Here is a 17,453-nt window from a genome sequence, read left to right on the forward strand (position 1 = left end):
ATAATCCATCTGATAGCTTACTATGTGAGTTTGAAAATAATTATGGAATTGCACATATTTTCATTATATAAACAGAGAGTAACTAAAAAGTTAAACAAAGAGCATATAAGATAAAAAATAATTAATTTCAATCATTATAAGTTGCATGAATTGCAAGAAAAGAAAATGTGTTCTGTTTACCTGGTAAGGTCCTTTGAATTGCTCAGTAATGATGAATTCATTTGTTTGCCAGAAATATGGGATGGCTCCAGTTATGTGTTGTTAGCATTTGCATATTAAACAGCTAAGCTCAGTCAATGCATTATGGAGCTCTACCTCTTTGATGCATCATAACTTTGCATTTTCATTCCTTGCAGAAGGGAATCCATATACCTGGTGGGTTGGAAAAGCCAATGAGAAGCACTACTATTGGGGCGGATCAGGACCTGGCATTCAAAAATGTGCCTGCGGCATCGAACGCAACTGTACTGATCCCAAGTACTACTGCAACTGTGATGCTGATTATAAGCAATGGTGAGTGGTTTACAAAGTGGTAGGATGAGAATGACCAAATCTCTTCACTTTTACAACACTGTCATTACTTTGAATATCTCTTTTTTCTATATTTCCTTTCTTACCAAAGAACAAAAGCGAAAATATTATATTTGTGATCCCTCCTGCAACCTATCCATGTCTTCATTTCCATTTTATTCATGGTATCTGTAACTGTCAAATATAAGGACTATATTTATGTTTTCAAGCCCATTGAGCTATAGAAAAGAATGCTAGAATTGCAAAGGTAAGTTCTCACAAGAAAGGCCAGCATTTTAGCTGCCAATGTAACTTTGTCTCCATCAGATTCAGTTCTATTACAATACAGTACTAATTTTATCTCTGCAACTTCATTTTTTTCCCTGGAATTTCTCCTTTTTATGGTGTTGTTGCTGCATTTGAATGTGAGAGATATGAATTGAAATCACTCATCTATTGCCTCTCACCCTCATTATCCATCTTTCATGAGAAAAATGTGTTAAGAACTAGACTTAACATGTATGATAGAACAAGGCTCTGTATTTTGAAGGAAGCTATTGGGCTTTTGTACTGAGGAGCCCAGAACTGGACTCAGCCCTCCAATTGTGGCCTCACCAGAGCTGAGCAGCGAAGTGTAGCCTCCCTTGACCTGCAGGCAACACTTTGCCTAATATACCCCGGGTTACCATTGGCCTTCTTGGCCTCAAACGCACGTTGTTGGCTCATGTTCAACCTGGTGTCCACCAGGACTCTCAGGACCTTTTCTGCCAAGCTGCTTCGCAGCTGGGTGGCTCCCAACATATACTGGTGCATGGGGTTCTTTTTCCCCAGGTGCAGGGCTTTACACTCCTTGCTGTTGAACTTCATTGTATTTCTGTGTACCTGTTTCTTCAGCTTGTGAAGATCCCTTTGATTAGCAGCATGACCCTCTGGCATATCAACCACTGTTCCCAGTTTGGTGTGATCTGTAAGAAAGAAGTACGAAAAATACAAAATTAGAGTAATAAAAGAAATCTTTCAGGCCATGAAAAAATTATAGATTAAGATGTGGAAAATCAAATATTTCTAAAGACATTGCCTCCCAAAGCTTTGACATTGTTAGAATAGTTTGTTGTTAGCTATGATATGGGGTGAATTATAGAACACCACAGAGATAGAGAAGTCAATATTAGAGACAGGGGAATCAGACATGCTGTCAAAGTTCAGAGGTAGAATTATACACAAAGTGAAGAATATAAAGTCAGAGGACTCCAACTCAAGTACAGGCACTAGAGCAATGTGGCAGGAGGGAGGTAGGTTTGGTTCTGTGTCAAAATGGTAATGATAAAAGAAAGATATTGTAATAATGATTACAATAATGGTAGAATTAGGAGCACTTAAAATTTTCATTGCCCAGGGCACTGGATGCATATCCACGTACCATATGTTGAGTGTTTTCTTTTACACTAAGGGAAATGTGTAGGGAAAATAGCACTGACTTTTGATCTCTTCTTGAAGATTCTCAAAGAGTCACAAATGGCAATTTAATAAGCAGTGTTCACTAAATAATCTTTTTCTGTAACCTCTACACCCCCATATACACCAAGATTATCTGTATTCTACCAATAAATTGATTCATACAATTATTAGATTTGAGTCTAAGATAGGGTTATCATAAAAGATATTCAGCTGTTTACTCAGAATTCATACAAGAATATATTTATACAGTATTTCTCTAAATACATATCATAATTTTTTCAGGACAACTACAGTTTATTACAGGACTGTTTATGAAAAGTAATTATACAGCTGGGTATTATATTCTAATCTGTGATGTATGTAAATCACAGGAAGAAACAAATGCCTTATTATAGTCTTTAAGGGCATTTTGTTCAAGATTCATATTTTCAGTTTGGCAAAATCTAGTCCTTTCCATAGTCATACCTTTTGGGTTTGAGAGTTATTTTGAGGAGTCCTAGTTAGGAATTTTATCTAGCCAGGTTGATCAATATCTAAAAAGCAAGTGAGCTTGAGAGCAGAGAGCTTGATGACTTCAAGCATCAGGGCCAGAATATAACCAGGGCCTCCAGCAGGGATGTACTCAGTTCTGGTGACAGCAAAACAGCTCCCGGTTTAGACCACAGAATCTGCAACCGTTTATGATGAGCAGACAGGTCTCAGTTCACAGATTGGCAAAACAACTAGCCACAGCTGTCACTATAGCTCATCAGCACAACTAATTTTAGAAAAACTTACAGTCCTCAAACAGAAGGGCTGAGTAAAGGCTGAAATGGGGCTGAGAGACCAGATGGGACTTTTGCCGTAATTGCATATCTTATCCATAGCTGGGAGCACTGCATTAGATTGTACTATGCAGACAATGATGTTCTGCTCCTGCCCAGGTAATGTGGGAAAAGTTGTTTTGCATTATTTAGGGTTTGCAGGGGGAAGACAGAGTGGGGAGAAGTCAGTAGCCACAGCAGCAACTATATTAGAAAAGGTAAAGAAATAAAATGAGAAAAGAAGTTTGCTGCATGGAACTTGTGAAAATGAAAAGGAAGAGTGAGATTCAGCACAGAGATTTTTAAAGGAGATTGGGGAGCCACTGAAAAGTGGCTCAGGCTGAATCAGAATGATGTAGTGTAAGTAGAATATTGTCCACAGTTTTTATTGTAGAAATTAGAAATTGTGTTAGAAATGAAGAAAGGAATTACAGTTTGATGAATCATCTCACAGCAAAACTAGGAGAATGCTCCCCTGGAGAACTGGATTCTAACCCTGCTTCTGGAACCACATTCCTGCATGATGCCTCTGAAGTTTCATAAACCATTTCTTCACAGAACAGTCAGTAGTTTAATCCTCATTTTCTGGGTATCTAACTGGAAACCCAGAGGTCTACTTTGTGGAAATACCAAACATTCACAGCTGCAACCAGAATAAGGGATCATTCTCTCTCAGTGTATCTATGCTATCCTTCAAAGAAAAAAAAAGTGTGTAGGAATCTCAGATTGAGCGCTAAGTATGTGTTCTCAGCCTCAACATCCAAACTGTAGAATGGAAATTATGCCAGATCGTAGCCCATGGAGGTATTGTAAAGATAAATAGATATATGAAGCAATCATCTGCTGTAGTAATGAACACTATAAAAAATCCAAAGAGAAAAGGCAGTCTTTCTAGAAAGATTTGAAATAACACATTAGACCTAAAATGGGATTTACATATTGAAGCATGAGAATAAATTTGGAGAGCAAGCAGTGCTTTACGAAGTGAGTATTGTCTGCCTCCTATACTGAACAATGCTGGAGCCCTCTGGAATAAATAATAATCAGTGACAAGTCAAGGACTGTATCATGGTGATAGGTTCAGGATACAAATTAAAGCTCTTTAGGCAGGCTGAAATGCTTCTTTTTCTGACAATTTGTGTTTGGTTTGATTTGAGTTTTTTAACCAAGTGTGTGAGTAATTTTGTGTAAGTATAGAACCAGCTGTGTTAATTATGGGTTCAATTACAGTGTAACTTTTCCCAGGCATTAGCATACACCATAAGCTTGATAAACCTTACATCTGGACAGTTGTTCTATTAATGCTTTTTAAAATTTCACTGAGCAACTTTATACTTGCCTATTTGAATAAAATAGCTGTAGAGCTATTTAGCACATGCCTAATGTGTTGATTATCATGCCTAGATGGTAGATAAGCCAAATGGTAGATATTGTCAGTGATATGTAATTCAAATTTATGTGTATTTGCACACATCATCTAAAATAGAACCATATTCTTAAAAGAAACCCATGTTGCTACTGCAATGTAAATATTAAGTAATCATTTTTGTCATGATAAAGAAACAAAAACATAGGTGGGAAGAGCTTCACCCAGAGTAATCTTACCAAAATGATCCTTAGTCCAAAATTATCCTTGATTACTGTCCAAAATTAAATTAATTCAGAGTTAAATGATTCAGATTATATAAAAAGGTTAGTTTTTGCTTCCTAACAAAGATCATTTTTAAGAGAGTATGTGGTTGACATTCAAAGTCAGATTGCCTCAATCCTGAGAGAATAAAATCTACTAAGGTACTTGTTATTAGTAACAAGAGTTTCTCTGGATTCCTGTTAAACAAAATCATAATCATATGAGTAACTTTAGGTAAAATGTAGGGCTTTTAAAAAAAAAAAAAACATTACTATTACAATTTAGACAGTTCCTTAAAAAAATGGCTGGCATTGTAGAGACACACACTCTACCAATTCTGTACCAATTAAGTAGCAAGTGTAAAGATCTGTAAAGCAATTTTGATTCCTAATCTCCTTTGACCCTAAAGTCACTCAGATTGGCCAAAGTTTCTACACCACAGGCTCCTTACTTTTTATTACATAGCAATCACAGTAGGTCTGAAGACATAATATGATACTGTTCACGGATTTACTCAGAAAAAGTGACAGAGGAATCTTTTTCATTTAGCACTTTGTGATGTGAATGCACTTCAGCAATCTACTGATACATATACTAAGCAAGCACAAGCTCTGATACGAAATAATCTAACTAATATACTACGGGGTAAGCACAGGCAAAAGCTCTAGCCTAAAAGCAGCATTTAACACAAGTAGAGCATATTTCTCACCCAAGGCATCCCTCTGGGGGGAGAGAAGATGGACTCAGCCCATCGACTGATCCCAACACTTTTGGTGGAGGTCTCCCACTTTCGCCCTATCTCCAATACTATTTTCTTTATGTTTGGGTGGAGTTTGAGTGGCTCTAGTCAAAAATACTTTTTATTTCCAGTTGATGTACCTAATGAGAGGGGGTGGTGTTTGTGGTTTGGCACCTGAGGAGGGGGTTTGACATGGTTTTTGGCTTCAGCAGCAGAACATCTTGATTCTCCCTTATCAGACGTACTGTAAGGTCTTAGTACCTCAGTATTCTCCCATTCTGCTGGGATTAGAATGGAGGAGGGCCACATAGTCTCCACTTCGTTCCACACTCTGTTCTGTTTCCCTGAGCAGATGTTTATTGTCATACTGCAGAGCGTGTCAACCTCCATCCATCCAGGGAGTTGCAGCTGCTTTTTACCTTAAAATTCTGAATCCCCTCTAGGTTTAACTCTATCCATCATCCCACGGGTGTTTTCTAGAAAGCTCTGTAGGATACATCCCCCCTTCCCTTCACAGCTCTTCTCCTACAAAGTGAGTTTCAGAAGAAAGTTCCAGGTCCTGGAAAAAGATGACTAAACAGACCTCAAAATGACATGACTTGTTTGACTGACAGGAATATGGTAGATCTTGAAATGCCAGCCTGAGGCTGTGGCAGTGACAGGTAGGTCATTTATAGCCAGATATAATAAGATATTAAAGCCTCTTAGAGCTATAGGTAGACACCAAGGCTTAAGTTTAGTATGTACTAATTACCATCGAAATCATTGATATTTCAGTTCCTGACTCCCTTAGGCACTTCTGAAAATCCATCTGTCCTTCATCCTTGTGGGCTCTCAGTAACAGAGCTGCTGATGCAGAGAGAACTGTCTAGTTACATGACACTGGCTTCTGTCCTTCATCAGAAGCTGATAACAATGTCTTTGGATATTTTTTTCAGTTACTTTCCTATGTAGGCAGCAACTGGACTTTCCTCAGAGGTGCTATATGATCAGAGGTGCCTAGGTTGTACATTCTCTGTAAAAAACAAAAACCAAAACCAAACTGAGAACTTATTGTTGGCTTTACTTGACTACATTTGCTTTCAATTTAGTTACTATTTGTAGCATTATATAGTGAAATCTTGAAAATGTAAAACCAAACAAATATGAATATATCTAAAAGGACTTAAAGGACTATAAAAGTTGTATTGAGGAACTTGCATGACTAGAAACACCCTATATATACATATACATCTATTTATATCTATATCTACGTGAAAAATTTCCAACTTAACGAGGCAGATTGATAACATACAAAAATCTTTATATAAGGTAACCATATATTTACACAGTAACTTGTGAAACAGACCTTTTGCTAAAATAGAGAGACCTGTATTTAACAAGAAAATACATTGCATTATGTGAAACCAGAAAAGAAAAAAATTAACAGAAAAGAATCCAGTAAGATTTGTGATGTCCTACTTTTTTGCCTCACATCTGATAAAGATGATGAACCACAATTTCCTAGAAATTGAGGAAATTTTGTAGAATTAAGCCACTGTTACCTAAAGACTGAGGAGAAAAAAAGACTCTAGGGCAACTTAGTGTAGGAGATAAGAAGAGCAGAAGCTTTTAATGAGCCCTCAGGCCCCAGGAATACATACCCCTGCGTGTATACCCGGACACTGGTTCTATGGTTTTATAACAATGTCCATCCAATCCCAATTCTGTCCACTCCCCGGTTCTACCCTATTCCACCCCTGGCACACCCCTTTGGATATTGAGTCTGGGGGAGTTTGGGACCCCTCCTTCATCATCTTCGTCCTCCTCGGAACACGCACAGTCCTTGGAGTTCCTCCAAACTTCTGGACTTGAAGGTCGTGATGTCTCCTGGTGCAGGCCTTAAGGTGTTTTTCTACAGTTCTACTTTGAAAAGAAGACTAAACAGCTAGTGGAATTTTGAGGGATTGATATGGGATGAGGTTTGATATGTGTAAACATTATGCTACAGGGTAAGGGATATAATACAGTAAAGACAGTAAGAGACTGCATGTTAATTATGCTGGTAGAGGATGTCAGCGCTTTGTCAGAGGATAATGGTGACTTCAGTGTGGAAATGATACCTGAGTTATGTGCTGCTGTAGTTACTTTTACTGGAAATACTGATATGTTAAAATCTACATCCACTACATAACTACTTCTAAAATCTATAAAAATTAAAAAATCAAAAACTCTGAGGCATCACCACCCCACTTTGAAAACTGTAATTCAACATTTTTGCAGAGCTTAAAGGCCATCTTTGACATGACAGACCAGAAAACACATTAATTAATTGTGTTTTATGTTGTGTTCGTGTGCAGTAATTACATCTCTTAATTGAATAAAAGTTGAAATACCAAAATTTATTTTTTAGTTATGCTTAAGGCGCAAATTAGTTTTATGGATGGAGGCAGGGAAGCTTAGCTGACAAATTGCAGTACTTCATATGGTTGTTTTTCTTGTACTCCTACAAATCCAGACAGCCTTTTGTAGGTTTTTCAGGGTTACCTTGCAAAGTTCCTTTGTACACTGACATCAGCATCTAATGTTAATATATTTCCAGTCAATCAAAATTTAGCAGTGTGACAGTATGTAATGGCACAGAATAAAAATCTTCATGAAGAGGGACACTAAAGACAGAAAGTCAAGCATTCAGACCTTAGGAAATGTTATGTTTAATACAGCTGGTAGCACTTCTTTTCCAAATGATTGGTAGATTTGAGCTGAAACTTCCACCAACAGAAAAACAGATAGCCAGAAGCCAGGAAGTTGTTTCTTCTAGTTATAATTTGACCATTAAAACTACTCTGGTAGGGAAAAGGGACAAGTGACTGGGTATTAAACAGGCTGCTGTCTGTTCTGCATTTCTAAGCTGTGCTCATCAGATGTAACTGGTGTGCAACATTGAAAAAGAGGTTGTATGCTGAACATTAAGGGAATTCTGTCCTCTTATTTTTATAACCCGTTCTATGTTTCCACTTATAGAAACTATATATACCTTATGTTTGTCCATTATGCATTCCTCCTTTTTGTTTCTTCCACAAGAAAAGCTTGGTTTTGTTACTGATAACAAGAGATAAAAAGTTTAGGAGACAGAAATTTTTAAACTGGAGCACTTGGCCATGCTACAGATGTGCTAAGTAGTGCCTTTCAAATTCTCTTTTGCTTGTGCCTTGGTACCATAGTAGGACTCTTAGACACAGACCAGGGTTCTATTAGACAAGGCTGTCTACAAACACAAAAGGACTGGGTTTTAGCTCAGTGCTGTACATTTACTACGGTAAATATGTACATAAAACTGGATTGAGTGATCTAAAAGTTAATTTAAGGGCAGATGAAGGGCACAGCAACTCTTGTACAATAAGTGTTCAGGCTACTGCTTTTATGTAGACTTTGAAGGACAGACAATACCTGCTGCCTGGAATTGCCCCTAATGTTTGTGTTGTATTTCTAATGATCTGGCAGCTCTAGTCCAAGATCCATGAAAACCTAGGATCACCCAGATTGCTCTTTCTCCTTTAGAGATGTTCCATGCAAGTACTGACAACAGCCATATGTATGTAGCTCATAGGAACTGGCAGATTGGCAACCTGTACTAATACACGTTAATGGGATTAGAAGTTTCAGTATTCAATGAATCATGAAACATATTCATTGAAATGAATTATGAAACATGTAAATTTGGCTTGTGTTTTTTCTCTTTTCCCTTCTGTATTATTCATCTTAGAGACTTCATTCTGGCCTTGTTTATAACCACTTGGAGTTTAGCTGTCATCCCACTCACTGACAGTAAAGAAAGCATTTCCTTTAATGCTTATGGCTCATGGCAGTGACCAAACATTTGAGAAACAAAGTCGTAACTTTCTCCAAAACTGAAAATATGTGGAAGATGTGGACTTTTATGTGACATGAAATAACTCTTTGGCAACATGCCTTGTCTTTGTTAAAATGGTCCCTTCTTACTCGGTGTTATTTATTCAGTCCTGTGAACTCATTGTGCAGTTACTATGATTTTTCATCCTGCAATCAATACAAAACTAGCATAGCTAAGAATGAGGAAACAGGGATCTGTACTGCTTCATGCATCATGAGCAGAGTCTTTTACCTTGCTATAAATGTGAAAATGGTCAAGCTCTAGCAACCTGCTAAAGATGAAGACGATTCCCATTTGACTTCAGGTTCATTCATCATTCATTATTAGTAGTAGTGAATTAACCTAAAGGGGAGAGAGATGAAAAGATGTTATCCTTTTTTATTAATTTGCTCTGTAAATCACTATGAGACAAAAAGTGAGTGTTCATCCTGCTGCCAATGTCACTTCTGAGTGTTGCTGCTCAGGCTTTCTTGTGTTCAGCTGACTTCAGTTCCAACCACTCACAGATTGATGCTTTCATTCAGATCTTTTTAAGTTAGAGAATCACTCAACAGTGGCACTGAAAAAAATTTATCAGAACTAGGTATCTTTAATTATTATTCTCTGGCATATTCTTGTAATTGTTAGGAACATCTTATCTTTTTTGCAGAATTCTAAGAAATTTCTAAGAGGTTTATGAATTAACAGGTGAAAATGCAGATATGTGATTTTTAATTCTACCATAGAGATGATTTGAATATTATTTCCAGCATATATGTATTGGTTTTGTTATTAAACTTCATGATTAGTGTCAGTGACAAGTCGAGTGAGCAAGAACAAAAATGTCTACTATGTCTTGCCTAGAAAGATTCAGAGTTTTTAGCCTGAATGAAAAGCTTTTGGTCTTAGCTTTAGAGCAAATGACCTTAATGCCACAGCTTGTCAGATAAGGGCAGAGTACACTGAGCACTATGCACTGCAGAACTTTCAGCTGCCAATTATTTTCTCCTTTTCCTCCTCCTTTTATTTCTGGGCCAACTTAAAGAGTAATGACTCTGCCCTCAGTGCCATGCTATGAAGATGAAATCACCCCAATGCTGACCAGCACAATGTATTTCACTCAGTACCTGACACTGCTTGGGTCTTGAAGAGAGTGCTTTTCTTTTCTCTTAAATTGTTGGACTCCCATGACTTTTTTATTTCTGAATCAGTGCAGTCATATGTAGAAGACATCTAAAATTCATGACAACCTGTGTTATAGGGTAGATGAAGACAGAAGTGTATGCTTGGCTGTTATTACTATTAGCAGTCATATTTTAGCTGAAACAATCACAAGGGAGTCCAACAAGTTGAAGGTGTTAAGCCTCCCATGTAAATAAAAGTTATACCTGTTTATCTGTTTTCACTTTGTTCTTTGGTGTACCAGGACATATATATGTATAAGGGGAAGAGTGAAAATAATCATATGGGAGGGAGAGTGGGAGGGTTTTGGGGAAGAGAGAAACTGAAGCCCTTAAGATATATTTTTTGTATCAGGTCCCAGACTTGATGGGGATATTTTCTTCAGAGAGACTAATCAAAATATCTTGTCAGTTCATCACTGAGGTAGTAGCAAAATTTTAGCATTTGAAGGAAGAATCATTCTTTATCCTTTTCTCATTTTGCCCCATAGCAGATTCTTACCACTGCAAAAGACCTGGTAAAGAAAAAGAAGAAAAAAACAATAGGCAAGACTCACCTGCAGTATTATGTTTGCTTGGGGACTATTGTTATATGCATAGGGCATTATTTTACTGTCAAGAGGAAGATTGCTTGCACTATCTGTGATAAACACTCGAAGCAATCAAATACCCTTTCATACATAAAGTCTGAAAATAGAGCAAAAAGGTAATGGTTCTAATACCTAAAGAAAAGGTAGACTGCTCTTACTTATTTTTTCCTGTAGTTAGGCTTGTAAAAGACGCTTAAATTCTATAAATTGTTTTAATATCATGCACTAGGTGTGGGTTTATCTTAGTTACTATTCATGTTTCCCTCCTGGTTTGAGGTTTGTATGTGTGTGTTGTATAATGAAGGAGTGCCCCAAGCTTTCCAAATTACTACTTGTCTGTAATTAAGCATGGCTAGACAATTTGTCTCAGTTGCAACTCTCCTACATACCCTCCCCTTCCCCCTGCCCCATTCTCCAGCTATTTTTCTTTCCCCTGCCACCAGTTCACGTGCAGAATACTATATTTATGAAAATGGCTACATGTAGGAAAAAGGATCCCTGGAGACCCTGCAAAGTCTCTAAGAGCTGTCTGAGTATGCAATGGAGACTTTGTAAATCAGGTCCAAGGTAATTTGTTGCATTTTTATCTCAAATTGCTTCCAACAGTCTTTAAATTGAAATTAAAATGCTACATGGATTCTTTATACTAGAAGCACGACTTTACGAGTAAACTTCCTTATGGGATTCAGATGGCTTTTTTTTCATATTTCACTGAAGAAGAAGAAATGTTTTACTGAGAAGAAATGGTTCTATCTAAAGCAATATCTCAGGACAGCTAATAAGGTGTAGTCGTTTATCACAAGTACTGTCTTTTGCTTGGCTTTTGGTCAAGTGGAAGTTGTTTACCAGATTATGTTAAATGTAGATTAAGGTAAACAAAATCTTTCTTGAATTATGACTTGGAGCTGTTGCTTAAGTTATATAGTCACCTTTACTGAAACCTGAGTGTATATATATTTATTTATAGAAATTATTTAAGAGAAAGCAAAGCCAAATGAAAATTAAGAAAAATCAAATTTCCAGGCAAACAGGCAAGTATAAAGATAATAAAATAAAATCTGCTGGTAGTGTTGGAAAAGGTGATTAAAAAATACTACAGCCCTGTTATCTGGTATAAGACCTGCTTAAAACAGATGGGCAAAATGTCCTACTTTACACAAACACTAATAAACTTCTGGAACTTGCTGCCAGAGGAGGCTGTGCAAGCAGACATTAGTAGGTTCAGAAAAAGATTTAACAGATTCATGGAAAACAGGTCCATAAATCGATGCTGTAAGCACTGTGCACTGCGTAACATTTTCAATGAAGAATGCAGTTCAGATAAGAGTATTGGGGAAGAACAGACAAATTCTTCCTAATTTTGGATATTGTTGTTTAACCCCAGGAGGCTCTTAAGTTCCACACAGCAGTTGGCTCACTGAGATGAAGGAAAGAATTGGAAAAGTCCAAAATCTTATGGGTTGAGATAATGTCAGTTTAACAGGTAAAGCAAAAGCTGCATGCTTGAGTAAAGCAAAGTAAGAAACTCATTCACCACTTCCCAAGGACAGGAAAACCCAGGAAAGCAGGGCTCTGTCATCTGTAATGACTATTAGGGAGGTCAAACACCATCACCCTGAACACTATCCCCTTCTCCCTTCTTCCCCACATTGCTGAGTGCAATGCCATATGGTATGGAATATCCCTTTGGTTGGTTGGGGTCAGCTGTCCCACATGTGTCTCCTCCCAACTTCATGTGCACCCCAGCCCACTTGCTAAATGGATGATATGAGAAGCATGAAAGGCCTTGCCTCTGTAAGCACTGATGACCAATAACAAAAACATCCCTGCATTATACTGTTTTGGTCACAAATCCAAAACGTAACACCTTAGAAGCTACTGCAAAAAAAAATAGTTCCCTCCAGGATAAAACCAGTACAGACGTGTTCAGATTCTGCACAAGATTATGTGATGCAGCTGCCTGCAGTAGGAGAGAGCTGTCCTCAGTGACTGCAACCTTTTCTATGTTACCTACATAGTCTTTGCTTATAGGTGGAAGTGATAGGCTTCTTGGTATCCTTACATCCACGAGGTAACTTTTATCTCATAGACTTGTTTTAAGGCAAGAAGCATCCACAGTAAATCACATTTAAGCTGTCAGAAAAAAAAGATATATCAACATTTGGCAAATTAACATAGTTATCCATTAAAAATGCAGCATAACTTTGTCAAGGCTCTCGGTGCACCACCTACAAATACTCTGAGCCCTAGGCCTTTGGACCTATATCATATTACATTTTAATTTGTGTCTTCACCTAGTGCTGATAAAAAATGTCACAGTCTGAAATATCAGAGAAGCACAATGAGGTTGCTTCAGGATCAGCTTCCCCATAAAATTCCCAAAGGATTGCTTGGAGTCCTGAAAAGCACAATTCTTGTAGACAACATGGAGGGGTAATTGGGACTTCTCACTCACCTCATCATCAGCCTCCTTTGTTCATGACCATATTGTCACAGGTTATTAGAAAACTGTGGCCCAGAGCCATTTCAGTCCATGCAGTCTGGTCTGTCACAGCAGACTGTAGTAAAAAACTTTGGGAGAGTTCATCAAGTATTGTGGTAGGAAAAGACAGACTGAACTCAGATGGAATTGTGTTAGGAAATGAATGGTGAGTTCTGCTACCTTTGTGTCAGCCTTTTTTTGAGGAAAAAGTGGTGATGTGTAATGTAAGGAAAGATGAGTTTAAAAGCTAACAGAAGGGATAATGGAAACCCATCAGAGCAATATAGTAAACCAATCTGGCTAATGAATAGGTCACTAATCCTGTATAAGTGTGGTCAACAAAATGCTAAACAAATACCTGACATTCTACAGTCCTCTTCAAACTAGGCAAATCTTCAAACTAGGCTCAAAAGCCATTGCATAGATTCTATACATGCCTCTCCTGAAACACTTTGAAACCATATTAAAAACAGCATCCCGCAGTCCTCTGAAGAATCCTTAGGGTTCTCCCTCAAGAAGAACAAGGACTGGTTTGTTGAAAACAATCAAGAGATCCAGGAATTGTTGAGGAAGAAAAAGAGAACCACCCACCAAGCACACCTTGCACTGCCATCCTGTCATGTAAGCAAAGCAGCCTTTCGTCTTGCATGCAGCAAGCTCCAACAGAAACTCCGTGACATACAGAACAAGTGGTGGATCAATCTAGCTGAAAAAACTTAGTTATACGCAGATACGGGTGATCACAGAGGATTCTATGAGGCCCTGAAAACAGCATACGGGCCTACATACCAGGTACAAAGCCCTCTACTCAGTGCTGATGGTCAAACGCTTCTGACAGATAAAACCTCCATTCTGAACTGATGGTCTGAACACTTTCAGATTCTTTTCAGTACCAGCTGTGTAGTCCAAGACTCAACCATTGAACACATCACACAACAACCAGTGAAGTATGAATTGGATACTGCCCCCACTTTAGGAGAAATCCTTAAGGCCATACAGCAGGTGAAAATCGGCAAGGCAGCTGGGGTTGATGGAATTCCACCTGAAGTCTGGAAACATGGGGGCCTTGCACTACATGCTAAATTACACGAGTTTGTGGTGCGCTGTTGGGAACTAGGCGAGCTACCATCAGACCTTCGTGATGCAGTCATCATCACTTTGTATAAGAAGAAAGGAGTTAAATCAGACTGCTCAAATTACTGTGGTATTACTCTGCTCTCCATTGCTGGCAAAATCCTGGCAAGAATACTTTACCAGGATTATACTAATACCCACTATAGCAGAAGGAATTCTACCTGAAAGCCAATGTGGTTTCAGAGCCAACAGGAGTACCACACACGTGGTATTTGTTCTCAGACAACTGCAAGAGAAGTGTAGGGAACAGAACAAAGGTCTCTGTGTAACCTTTTTTGACCTCACCAAGGCTTTCGATACTGTGAGCAGAAAAGGTCTATGGTAGATTTTGGAACATGTAGGATGTCCCCTAAGTTCCTTAAAATTATTATCTCACTCCATGAGGATCAACATAGCCAAGTCAGACATGGCAATGCACTTTCTGAGCCCTTTCTAATAACCAGTGGTGTGAAACAAGGCTATGTTCTTGCACCAACCCTACTCATAATCTTTTTCAGCTTGATGCTCCAAAGGGTCACAGCAGACCTCGATGCTCAGGCCGGTATCTACATTCGATACCGTACTGATGGAAGCCTTTTCAACCTAAGGCAACTGAAGGCCCACACCAAGACCTTAAACCATCTTGTCCAGGAGCTGCTTTATGCTGCTGATGCTGCCCTTGTCACCCACATCTGCTTTGCAGATGCTGCTGAGCTCTTTGTGCTGGAAGTCAGCTTAAAGAAGACAGAAGTTCTCTATCAACCCACACCTCAGGAAGTCTTCCATCATCCCCATATCACCATTGGCCAATCAGTGCTCAAATCAGTCCAGCAGTTTAATTACCTAGGTAGCCTCATCTCGGACGGGAAGATCGGCAACAGGTTAGCAAAGGCATACAGTGCCTTCAGAAAGCTCCATAAAAGAGTTTGGCGAAATAAACACTTGAAGAAAAGTACAAAGATCAATGTTTACAGAGCTATTGTGCTGTCCACTCTTATATGGATCTGAATCATGGGTCATTTACCGCCACCGTCTGCGTCTCTTAGAATGCTTCCGTCAACACTGCCTCCATACAATCCTAAACATTCACTGGTCAGATTATGTCACTAACACATCTGTTCTAGAACAAGCACAAGCCACAAGTATTGAGGCCATGTTAATGAGAACACAGCTGCACTGGGCAGGGCACGTCTCCAGGATGAAGGATCACCACCTCCCTAGGATCTTGCTTTATGGTGAACTTGCCACCAGCTGCCACATGAGAGGAGCCCCGAAGAGAAGATTCAGGGACTCCCTGAAACAACATCTCAGCCTTGGCCATATTGATCAACATAACTGGTCTACTCTGACCTCCAGTCGGGAGGTCTGGAGACACACCATCTATGACACTGCTGATTCCTTTGAGAACACACGCAGGATCACTCTTGAGGAGAAAAGACAACGCAGAAAGAATCGTGCCTTGCAGAATATACCACCAGCAGGAGTCTTTCTGCTGTGCCTTTTGCAACCAGACGTGCCTGTCTCGTATTGGCCTTTTTGTCCACCAACATGCTTGTAACAAACAAGGGTAGAGCCCTCCCCCAAATCTTCATTCGCGAAGCCCAGCCATGATGATCACAGTCCTCGTAGCAAAACAGATTTTTCTAAACAAGGGCATCTCCATTTGGCCTAATATTTAGCACAAAGTATACCATGCCTTCCCTGTAGCTCAGATCCTAATCTCTGTCACTCAGTTTTCTCATAATACTGTGAGTAAATGCAGTGAGAGCATCTCTAGGTACAGTCCTGCAGAACCCAGCTGCCTGTGGAGGTGACACAGTTGAGCCCATGGCAGGAATTACATATTTTTTTAAAACTTCACTAAATACCTTGTGTAGTATCCTTTCTCATTTCCCCTGTTACTGTACTGTAATAAGTATGTGTGGATAAATACACACACAGACAAGAGGTAACAGTATCATAAAAAACACAAAAAGGTCATAAAGAAATTAATCTCTTGGGTAAATTTGTATATCCTTGCAAAAAGGTCATCTGTCTTTTTAGCAAGAGCACTACAAAAGAAGCCTAATTGAAATTAAATCAATTCTGAGAAATATATATGTGTGTGTTTACAAGCAGAGGGAAAGTATCCATGCTTTGCTTGTGCTTGACAGCCAAGTGTTTACAGAATGAATAAAGACATCTGTTAATTACCTCTATGCTGCACCATTGCTTTAAATGTGCTTGAGCATCTTGGACCATTTAGTTTCAGATAATTATTTCTGATGAATGGGGGTACATTTAAAATGTTTTATACTGGGATATTTAATTCTTCTTCTAACTAGAGGACTTTCACGATAATAGACCCCACTTTCCTTCCTTAGTAGATGTAGAAACATCATTCATTGTGTTTATAGCACACTTTGGAGATAATCCTTTAAGGTTTTGTTTCAGTTTTGCTTGGGTGTTTTTAGCAATTTCTTTTTCCATTTGTTTTTGGCATGGTTTGATATTTGAAATAGCTGTTCAGTCCCCATCTACTTACCAGTTCCAGGATCATTTAAAGGATCTACCAAATGATGAGAACAACACCAAAAAACATGAATCTGATGCAGAAATAATTTTTAGACTACTTTTACTAATCGTTTTTCAGCTAGAAATAACTTTTCCGTATATTAGATAAAAAGAAAGAAAATATAATAATTTGTAGGGTCACTGATTCCAGCTTCAAACAGCAGTAGGTTAAGAAATCCTCATGTGGAGTAAGGAGCTACAGATATACAAGCTATGTGGTATGTAAGAAAGGCTTAATAAAACTAGTCATCTGAGCTGATGGGGTAACTGCCACTTTGAGAGAAGCATCACTGTTGGGGATTTGCCTTCTTCCACACACCCATGAAAGTAAAATGGGAAGCAATCTTCTGGGGCTCAGGCTGGAGACAAAAGTTGTATTATAGTTTAGTTCTCCAAGGACTGAAACTGAGGTCTTCTAAGGGGGCACAGTTAACAGATTATGTGTAATACCAAAAAAAAATATTGTATTTCAAGAATGCAAAGTGATTATAGATACAGAAAGTAAGATGTATTGTAGTTGGTA

General features: G+C 38.5%; 1 protein-coding gene across 2 annotated transcripts in view; it reads left to right on the top strand.

Moving 5' to 3' along the window:
* CNTNAP2 (contactin associated protein 2) overlaps positions 1 to 17,453 on the top strand; it is a 1,030,565-nt gene that overhangs the window by 835,241 nt on the left and 177,871 nt on the right. For both annotated transcript variants that reach the window (XM_032681831.1, XM_032681841.1), the window contains one exon: positions 357 to 513. In XM_032681831.1, coding sequence (XP_032537722.1) covers positions 357 to 513 — 157 coding nt within the window. The remainder of the gene's footprint in view (positions 1 to 356; positions 514 to 17,453) is intronic.

Source organism: Chiroxiphia lanceolata, chromosome 1 (assembly GCF_009829145.1).
Source record: "Chiroxiphia lanceolata isolate bChiLan1 chromosome 1, bChiLan1.pri, whole genome shotgun sequence".
NCBI classification, from domain to species: domain Eukaryota; kingdom Metazoa; phylum Chordata; class Aves; order Passeriformes; family Pipridae; genus Chiroxiphia; species Chiroxiphia lanceolata.